This window comes from Helianthus annuus, chromosome 16 (assembly GCF_002127325.2).
Source record: "Helianthus annuus cultivar XRQ/B chromosome 16, HanXRQr2.0-SUNRISE, whole genome shotgun sequence".
NCBI lineage: Eukaryota > Viridiplantae > Streptophyta > Magnoliopsida > Asterales > Asteraceae > Helianthus > Helianthus annuus.
The window spans coordinates 145,230,314-145,241,255 of NC_035448.2; the positions used below are offsets into that span (position 1 = coordinate 145,230,314).

Here is a 10,942-nt window from a genome sequence, read left to right on the forward strand (position 1 = left end):
AAATCACGTCATGAAGAAAGAAGTCTAAATGATGGTGGGCTAGAAGGTATAATTACTCATATATTGTTATTTGTTATAATTCTGTTAATTACCCTACACATTGGTATAATTACCCTACTGATAAATTGAAGGTGTCTTCAACAAAGAAGCAGAGGTTGAACAAACAATGAAATCACGTCATGAAGAAAGAAGTTTAAATGATGATAAGAATAAAGATGGTGGGCTAGAAGGTATAATTACTCAACTGATAAAAATCATATATTGTTATTTGTTATAATTCTGTTAATTACCCTACACATTGGTATAATTACTCTACTGATAAGATCAACTGTTGTTATTTGTTATAATTCTGATAATTACCCTACACATTTAAATAATTACTCTACTGATGAAATAAGATCAACTATTACAGGTGATAATGCTTCAAAAATAGTTGATGGTAATGAAGGTGACAATGCTGGTGAAAAAAATGATGGTGAGAATGAAGTTGCTGAAAACGATCAACCAGAACAAGGGACAACGGAAACATTACTAAATGAAATGGTGATTAGATTGCAAGAAACAGAAGAACAACATTTAAAGGATCAGTTGAAAGTAAATCCTATTGAAGGTGAAAACGAAAACAAAATACAGTCAATTCTCGACACATTTCCATTTCTTCAAGTACCCATCACCCAAGAATCAACTGAAAGCCACACTACCCCTGAACAAACAAAAGAAAAGAGAATAATTAAGCCAACTTCTGCATATAAATCACCTTACGTTAACCGGAAAGTTGAACTTGGAACAAAGCTGAGTGATGATGAACAATTGATAGTAGATTACATATTTTCTCCAGCAGATGAATTGTAAGTACTATTTTAGTAGTTTACAAATGTTGTTCATATATCTTATTAATATTCTATCTTTTTTAAAACAACAGGAAGTTTGTATACAAGTCAGTTTATGGGACAGATTCAATCAAAGTGGTTTTTGAAGCAATGTTTGATGGTATAAAAATTACATCAGTCCTCATAGACAATTGGGCCGAAGTGCTAAACAATGAAGAAAAAATGAAAAGCCGGTATTCTCTTAGTAGGTTTTTTTGCTCATCGCTTCTATTGGTACGTTTTCAGACTTACTCTTTTATAAATTGTTTTGCTATTATGTAGATTATTCTGTTTGTGCAAAGATTCATTGTTATTGTTATATTTCATACAATTACTTATAGCTATAATTACTCTACAGATAAGAACAACTGTTTTTATTTTTAATAATACTGATAATTACCCTAGACATTGATATAATTACTCTACTGATATTATTTCTACAAAAAAAAAATTACTCTACAGATAGCTATAATTACTCTATTGAAAGATCAACTGTTGCGATTACTTTTGATATTGTGAATTTACAGTTAAAGGCTCATTATGCACCTACAACCACCGATGAAGTTCGACTTTTGATGTTCACGCAAAACTTGGATCAATGGCTTGAACAGTTTAAGGTCAAATCGATAAGAGATTTCGACCTCCTGTTTTTCCCCATTTTAGCTTCAGAACATTATTACGTCCTGTGTTTCAATCTGAAGACTTCTAAAATTGTGTTGATCGATAACAGCAAAATGGGTAAAAAATTCCATGATAGATATCAAGGGATCCCTAATATGTTGGTATGACTAATAATAACTTTACAGTTTTACTAACATATTTTATTTTTGAGAAACTAACATATTTTATTTTTGATATATTGTAGAGAAATGCATTGTGTGACTACCTTGAGCTGAAGAAGATTAGATTCGCCAAAAAAACACTAAGAAAGGCAATCATCAAAAGATTGGAAATGCCATGGAGGACAGAAGAAAACTACATTGATTGTGGCATTTATACAATGCGCCATATGGAAACTTATTTTGGTGAAGAAAACTGGGATTGCGGCTTCTTATCAAATGAGAAATTTCATAAACCTCAAATTTCTGAGTTGAGGAAGAAATTCTTGACCAAAATGCTGTTGTCAGAAATCAACACCATGAAAGATGATCTTATAAAGCATGCCCTTGAATATGAAAAGATGGATGATAAAGTTAAGGCAGAACATCAAAAAGATTTGAAGGAAAAGATGGATCAAAGGCAAAAAGACTTTGTTTGAATGTTTGTTTCAATTTGCAGTTTTAAACTCATGTTTAATGTTTGGATTTAACTTCTAGACGTGTGTTCTTTTTTAATATGTTTGAATACTGTTGAACTTTATTTTAGAATATGTTTTGTTTCACTTTATGCATTATGATAATTATGCTTCAGATTGATATAATTACTCTACTGATAACCACAACTGTTGGTATTGTAATAATTCTGATAATTACCCTACACATTGTTATAATTACTCTACAAATTGAAACAACTGTTATTATTTGTTATAATTGTCATAATAACTCTTCTTCTTTGTTATAATTGTGTTATAACTGTTGGTATTGTCATAATTCTGATAATTACCCTACACATTGTTATAATTACTCTACACATTGATATAACTACTCTATGGATAAAATCAACTGTAGGCATTGTTATGATTCTGTTAATTACCCTACACATTCATATAATCCAATAATTACCTTACACATTGAAGAAGAATATTAAACTATAATCCAATATAAAAAAACACTGCAAAATCCAAAAATCCTTAAGATCAATTAAAGTTTACAAAATTTCAAAAATATAAAAAGTTATTTATCTGTAGAAACTGCACCCTCTACAACTGGACGAACAAGTGCACTGCATGTTCGAATATCATGACCCACCATCCCACATACCTTACATCCTCGATGCCTTTTCCCCATACGACTAGCTGCTTTCTCTTTTTTGGATTTAATTCTCCTGTGTGATCCACGTCCCTTGTTTCTAATACCAGGAGGAAGTTTAACAGTTGATGTTGATGGTAGATTATATCCAAGAAGAGAAGCCATCATATCTTTTTTCTTAAAAACCAGCCCAGTCTTACTACTCTCATCTGCCTTTTGAATCATTCCTTTCAGTTCATCTCTAATCTTGATCAGTTCTTCATTATTTGAAAAAAATCGATTACAAAGGCATTCACTAGCAAGCATAATCTCGCGAACAACCTGATTTGCCTCATCAATATTGACATTCGAACTATCTTCCGCAAAAAAAGAACAATTGGCTCTATTTCTAACTGCTTCCCTTCTCCAACGCCTCAAAATGTACTTTTCAGGAATTTCTTCAATTTCAAACATTCGAATGACAAGGAAAACATGTCGACATAATAACCCGTATTGCTCAAATCTTTTACAAGAACACGAAGCAGAAAATTCATCATCAACTTTAGCTAATACCTGTCAAAATTTAAAAAAAGATGATAATTACCCTACATATGAAAAAAATTACTCTACTGATATATTCTATTTACAATAACTCTACTAAGAGAATCACAGTGTGTATTGTTATGAGATTTCATATAATTACCCTACAAGTGCACAAAATTACCCTACAGGTGTATAAGGCAACAACTCATTTCATAATTACCCTACAAGTGCACAAAATTACCCTGCAACCAAGACAACTGTACACTAAATCAATATAACACTCAAAATTACCCTACAGGTGCATCAGACAACAACTCATTCATAATTACCCTACAAGAGCACAAAATTACCCTACAAGTGCATCATGCAACAACTCATTTCATAATTACCCTACAAAGAGATATAATTACTCTACTGATACATATGAAATCAAAAAAAAAAATATTACCTCAAAGAACCCATTTCCAAAAGCCGAAATATCTCTAATAAAGAACCTTGCATTCTCTCCTTCTTCTTTGACATTAACTGAAAAACATTTCTCAAAACTAGCAAGGATCTCTTCTTGAACATCAAAAAATATGGCCCTAGTATACAACTTATGAGCATGTACTTCAAGAGGAGAATCGGTCCAATTATCATACTCAGTATTACGCGTATCATGATCATTTTTTTGATGATTATATCTTTGAGCTTCAATTGCCATATCAAAATGACTAAAAAACTCTACAAGAGTCAATTGCGAGTTTGAAACACTACCAAAAAATTGATTTTCACTTTCAGACCTTGAAGTAGTACGCATAAGCCCTGACATAGGTTCATCACGATAAAAAGCAGGAATCCACATCGATCTTAAGTAAAACATACTTTCTAACCAAATATTCTGTAAAAGACCAAAGTCATGAATTATTTCTTGCCATTCCTTCTCAAACATTTCAGGTTCAATTGCATCTGTCCACACAATATTGCAAACACGACGTTTAAAAGTATCATCATTACACAATACATTCCCAACCTGTAAATAAATAAATGATCAATTAATAACTGCACACTTACTTAATTTGACAAAACAGTTACTTAATTACTCTACATTACTTAATAATTACCCTATGAACATAATTACTCAACACTTCCTCCACTACACAAAATTAGATAATTACTCTACAATAATAAATAATTACTCTACAATAATAAATAATTACTCTATTCATATAAAGCAAGAAATAGATAAATTACTTAAATAAAACAAAAACTTTAGACATAATTACTTTACTTAACTCATGATCATAATTACTCTACACTAAATTCTACAGCCAAAATTACTTAATTACTCTAAATAAGTTACTCAAACTAACCTTATCCGCTACTTTCTTCATAATATGCCACATACATAATCGATGTCTACTATCCGTGAAAACAGTTTCAATTGCTGCCTTCATAGCGGCATCTTGATCCGTAACTACAACCTTTGGTTGATGACCAAATGCATTCAAAAAACATGTCAATAACCACACATAAGACTCAGTAGTTTCTTTTGCAATTAGACCAGCTCCAAGATTCACATTATGAAAATGATTATCAATGCCAGTGAACGGAACAAAAACCATTTTGTATCTGCCCAAAAAAATAAAGAATAAATAAGTAAAAAAACTAATAATAACATTAAAAATCATAAAATAAATAGACTATAAACTTACTTGTTCGTTTTGAAAGTTGCATCAAATGATATTACATCACCAAAAACCAAATAATTCTGTTTAGAAACTTCATCTGCCCAAAATAACCCTGTCAAACAACCATTTGAATCTACAGTATATTCAAATGAAAAATCCCGCAAATATTCTTTCTTATTGGTCAATCTTTGAACAATCATTTCAGCGTCGTATTCTCCAATGAAACAGTTTAAATCTCTTTTAAAATTCTTGCAGTCCACAGCAGTTGCACCAACCTCTTCAAAACCACCATATTCGGTCCTCATGATGTTAAATGACTTTACAGGACCTAGGTTTAACGTTGACAAAGAATATATTCTCTTTTGTTTCATAACCGTTAAATTCCTTGATGACGGAACAAATTGCATATCTTCTTGAGAAATCAAAGTATGATTATGTTGTTCTACAAACCTATATAGATTATACGATTTGCCATCATCAGAATATAATGCAATATGTGCATTACAACCCGTACGGATAGAGGGCCTATTCCTACCCTTTCTTGGCTTTTTTCCATCTTTAACAACTTCTAGAGCTCCATCAAACTTCTTAAATGGCTTATGACCCTCCTTTGAACATGTATAGTACTTATATGCAATGAAACCATTTTTTTCAGTTTGAGACCCCTTCCTTACACAAAATCCTCCTTTCTTGGCATAAATTTGATAAAACTCATATGCAGCATCCAAAGATGAGAAAACCATGCCAACAACCGGTGTTATAGAAGAAGGTACACTAGGTTTGAAAGTCCTTTCAGCAGAAGGCGACAAACGCTGAAAACCTGAAATTATACCTTCGATTCCAACATCTGAAATTAAAACAAATAAATAATTACACTTTAAATTATAAATTACTATACTGATGTATAATTACACTACAGATATGCATAAAATTAAAATAACTACACATAAATTATAATACTGATGGAGCAGTCCAACTACTACAAAATTACCCTACAACCACAACACAGTACACTAAATCAATATAACCCTCAAAATTACCCTACAGGTGCATTAGACAACAACTCATTCATAATTACCCTACAAGTGCACAAAATTACCCTACAAGTGTATAAGGTAACAACTCATTTCATAATTACCCTACAAGTGCACAAAATTACCCTACAACCACAACAACAGTACAATAAATCAATATAACACTCAAAATTACCCTACAGGTGCATTAGACAACAACTCATTCATAATTACCCTACAGGTGCACAAAATTACCCTACAACCACAACAACAGTACAAATAAATCAATATAACACTCAAAATTACCCTACAGGTGCATCAGACAACAACTCATTCATAATTACCCTACAAAGAGCACAAAATTACCCTACAAGTGTATAAGGCAACAACTCATTTCATAATTACCCTACAAGTGCACAAAATTACCCTGCAACCAAGACAACTGTACACTAAATCAATATAACACTCAAAATTACCCTACAGGTGCATCAGACAACAACTCATTCATAATTACCCTACAAGTGCACAAAATTACCCTACAAGTGTATAAGGCAACAACTCATTTCATAATTACCCTACAAGTGCACAAAATTACCCTACAACCAAGACAATTGTACACTAAATCAAAAAACACTCAAAATTACCCTACAGGTGCATCAGACAACAACTCATTCATAATTACCCTACAAGTACACAAAATTACCCTACAAGTGTATAAGGCAACAACTCATTTCATAATTACCCTACAAGTGCACAAAATTACCCTACAACCACAACAACAGTACAAATAAATCAAAAAACACTCAAAATTACCCTACAGGTGCATCAGACAACAACTCATTCATAATTACCCTACAAGTACACAAAATTACCCTACAAGTGTATAAGGCAACAACTCATTTCATAATTACCCTACAAGTGCACAAAATTACCCTACAACCAAGACAACTGTACACTAAATCAAAAAACACTCAAAATTACCCTACAGGTGCATCAGACAACAACTCATTCATAATTACCCTACAAGTACACAAAATTACCCTACAAGTATATAAGGCAACAACTCATTTCATAATTACCCTACAAGTGCACAAAATTACCCTACAACCACAACAACAGTACAAATAAATCAAAAAACACTCAAAATTACCCTACAGGTGCATCAGACAACAACTCATTCATAATTACCCTACAAGTACACAAAATTACCCTACAAGTGTATAAGGCAACAACTCATTTCATAATTACCCTACAAGTGCATAAAATTACCCTACAACCAAGACAACTGTACAAATAAATCAATATAACACTCAAAATTACCCTACAGGTGCATCAGACAACAACTCATTCATAATTACCCTACAAGTGCACAAAATTACCCTACAACCAAGACAACTGTACACTAAATCAAAAAACACTCAAAATTACTCTACATCAGCGACGTTGATTTGTGGCTGATTCTACAAAATACAATCAGCTGATGTGAAATTATATCAATTCTAGAAATAAAAATAACACAAACCTTCAAAATTAGAGTTCAAATGTTCTTCAGCCATTGATGATAAAAACAACGAAACGATCAATAGAATAGAATTGGGGACATTGATTTGTAAGTATGTATGATTTGAGATGATGGAGAATCGTACTAAACCCTAAATAAAAACAGATCAGGAGCGTTGATTGTTGGTTGTACGATTTTAGAATGAGAAAAAAGATATTTGCATTATTACAATATTGCCACCGCCCCTTTTTTTAGTTTTCCCCCATTCGTACGTTTAGTACGTTTAATTTATTTTTATTTGATCTTTTACCTATATATATAAGCTCATTACTAATGATATCATTTTATGTCAAACCTTAATGTCTTCAAATTAATAGTTGCATATTTGCACATTAAGGCTCGTGTAAGAATAGATGCTGATACAACAAAGAGTCACTACTTGTAAGTTATAACAACGTCGAATGACTATAATTATTGGAACAAGAATTATATTATAAATGAAGAAATCCAACTCGATTTAAATCAAAACTATAGAATCATACTGAAATACATAGCACCGTGATATTATGATGATACACACACATATTGATAGATTGACTACTATTCAAGGCGTTGGTCTCCTGACAACGAGTTTATCATTTGCTCATTCTTAGTGGCGGATTAACATTTAGCTAGGGGGTTCCTGGGAACTTGTTCGGTCTGTAATTTATAGTGTTAACGTATATAGAATTTTTTGCATGAACCCCTTAATATTTTGTAGAGGAACCTTATAAACAAATGTGTAGAGTGGTTCATTGGTTAATGTCTGCGCTGAATAACTTGATGTCGCATGTTCAAGTCTTGTTAAACCCGTTTTTTGCCTTTTTTTTAAGTGAAAAAACAAATCAGGGACTTAGGGTTTAGTTATTATTCGCCTTTTGCCCCTTTCCTTTTTACACTCAAACCAAAACACACAGACGTCATCTCTACTCTCTACAGCCACTCGCCGGAGCAGTCACGCAGCCGGCAGCCGCAACCCCGTCTCCACTCTCCAGCCACCATTATAAACTGTAAGTTATGTAGTTAATGGGTGTAATTGCTATCCGTTTGAATCTACTTAGGGTTTAATATTCACATTTATAATGTGATGCAGAGTGTGTGATGAGCTTGAATGAATAGTAGAAATGTGTTAGGCTTTAATTTTACTTTACTTGATGTTGCAGTTAAGTTGTTAGGGTCAAACATGGTAGTAATTGTTGTTGGTTTGATCTAGTTAGGATTTAATATGTTATGAACTTTACCCGACCTGAATTGTTGATCCGTTCCGTATTTTTTATGTTCGGACACTTAAAAAAGTGAACCCTTAGGAAAAAATTCCTAGATCCGCCACTACTCATTCTGATAGTCTTCAGTACACATTTTTGCACGAGTCTAGCTTGAGCATTTAGAGATATTTTCCACACACACCTATATTAGAGGTATTATCCGGTTTGTCATTGTTTGTTAGTGTTTTCGTATTTGAGCATTTAGTAGTCGGTTTCTTTTGATTAGTTTATGATAGTTAAGAAGAAAAAGAAAACTAGATAAATTCCGTTTTAGGCTTCTAGTTTGTGATTCTTTGTGGCCTTGCGGGGCTAACTAAAACAATTGGGCTTGAGACCATGGGCTTTGATTAAGGACATAGAGGATGTTGTGCTTGAGACTATGGGCATTGTATTTTTTCTTTGTCTAGAGTCGTGCTAGTCGTGTTAATTAAAGTTGTTAAAAAAACACCAGATCATCAAATTTAGTTGTTTTAAATAAATATTCTACTATGTTATATAACAAAAAAAAAACTTCAACATTTATGAACACCTGGATGCTATTTTACGGTTTTACCGAGTTTTGACCTCTTTAATTGATAACAAGCCATGGTATACGTGTCACTTTTTTACGATATTAAACTAAACTTTTTTTTTACCAATATTGAAGCTTTATTAAATTCTTCTAACTTATGTATTTCATCACCTCTAAGATTGACAAATCTTTATTTTTTTATTATAATTAAAACATGTAACCTATTATTGATTAAACTAAAAAATGGACGAACTCTCTTCATTTTTCTTAAAAGGAGTTGACCGGAAAGTTGCCGATGATTGCGCAACAATGTATGCAAATCTTACTTTGTGTAGCGTTGACTTATTGTATAGCCATTTTTTTAAAGACTTTTTACACTTTGACTTCCAACGTTATCAGTCAAAACCTTTCCAAACTTGCAAGAAGATGCGAAACATGTTTGTAATTTGGACATAACCTTACACATTAAGTTTGCATATTTCCTTTTACTAAAGCTTTACGTGTTTGTTACGATGTTCGATAACATTACTGATAAATTTGATTGCAACAATCCATAGACATAACTAACAAAGTACTTTTATGTTTTGTATTAAAAAATTTAAAAGAACATCGGCATTGGTACCGCCGTACCAATATTTATTTTTATAGTTTCGTGTTCTGATAAATTGTCACCGTATCATTACCATAACGTATCGAATCGAATAACATCAGTACTGGTATTTGTATTCATTTTTATGGTTGCCAATTTTGATATTATATCATTTCTACAACTTTGTTTGCGACGGTTTACGACGATAAGTGAATACTAGTACCGATATTGGTACCATGGCGAATCGAACTAATATTCTCTAAATAACATTTGTACCGGTATTCATTTTTATAGTTTTCGATTGATGTGCAATACGTGTTGATTGCTATATTGAGTGTCTATATCATACCAGTACAGTAACAAGTTGAACTGATACCAACCAGTATGTTAAAATGTTATCTTCCACACACAGTTTAATCGATTAAGTTATTTGTGTGGACAATTGAAGATGAAGAAGAATGGTGGGATAGGGTTTTTCATTGAAGGTTATGAAGAGGAATTAAAATGGTAATGTAGTTTTTTTGGGGTTCTATAAGAAATAGAATTAAAATGACAAATATACCCTCACATGTTAGGCATATGAGGGAATTTAATTGAGATAATTAACTTGGTTAGTGGTAAAGGATTGCACCCGCAACAAAAATAAATGTAAAGGCTGTTTTCAGCAAGTTTTAAACATTAAGGCTGGAACCTACAAGTTTGAAGAAACATAAATGACTTTTTGTGCAATTTACTCTTTAGTTTATCTGATGGATGTCACTTAAAAGTTTTTGAGATGCAAGAGGGTTGGGAGGAAGTCGATGGTGGATAGGGGCCTAAGATCGATTAGGGGTGAACGATGGTCGGAATGGTTGGTTATTTCTTTTTAGTCTTTTAATAGACTTTTGATTTGATGTATTTGTTTATAAATTTAAGGGTAATTAGACATTTTGCAATACATTAACACACTTTTAATGACATCCATCGTAGGGACTATATGTGTGACGTTCGTCCAAACTCTACAATCTCTCTACTATGGATGAAATGTAAAATTTCGACATATGGATAGATTGTGTA

The 10,942-nt window shown here is 32.3% G+C and overlaps 2 protein-coding genes across 2 annotated transcripts; one reads left to right on the forward strand and one right to left on the reverse strand.

Annotated features, from left to right (window-relative positions):
* The first annotated feature begins 246 nt into the window (after positions 1 to 246).
* Positions 247 to 2,250, forward strand: LOC110916576. Its single transcript, XM_022161277.2, has 4 exons — positions 247 to 848; positions 923 to 1,103; positions 1,397 to 1,651; positions 1,735 to 2,250. Exons 1-4 carry the CDS (start codon positions 541 to 543, stop codon positions 2,125 to 2,127), a joined length of 1,137 nt encoding a protein of 378 aa, XP_022016969.2. The 5' UTR covers positions 247 to 540; the 3' UTR covers positions 2,128 to 2,250.
* Positions 2,251 to 2,701: 451 nt separating this feature from the next.
* LOC110919700 (protein FAR1-RELATED SEQUENCE 5-like) lies at positions 2,702 to 7,537 on the reverse strand. Its single transcript, XM_035985526.1, has 5 exons — positions 7,504 to 7,537; positions 4,993 to 5,815; positions 4,651 to 4,909; positions 3,747 to 4,310; positions 2,702 to 3,328 (listed from the first exon to the last, which is right to left on the reverse strand). Exons 1-5 carry the CDS (start codon positions 7,535 to 7,537, stop codon positions 2,702 to 2,704), a joined length of 2,307 nt encoding a protein of 768 aa, XP_035841419.1.
* Positions 7,538 to 10,942: the final 3,405 nt, after the last annotated feature.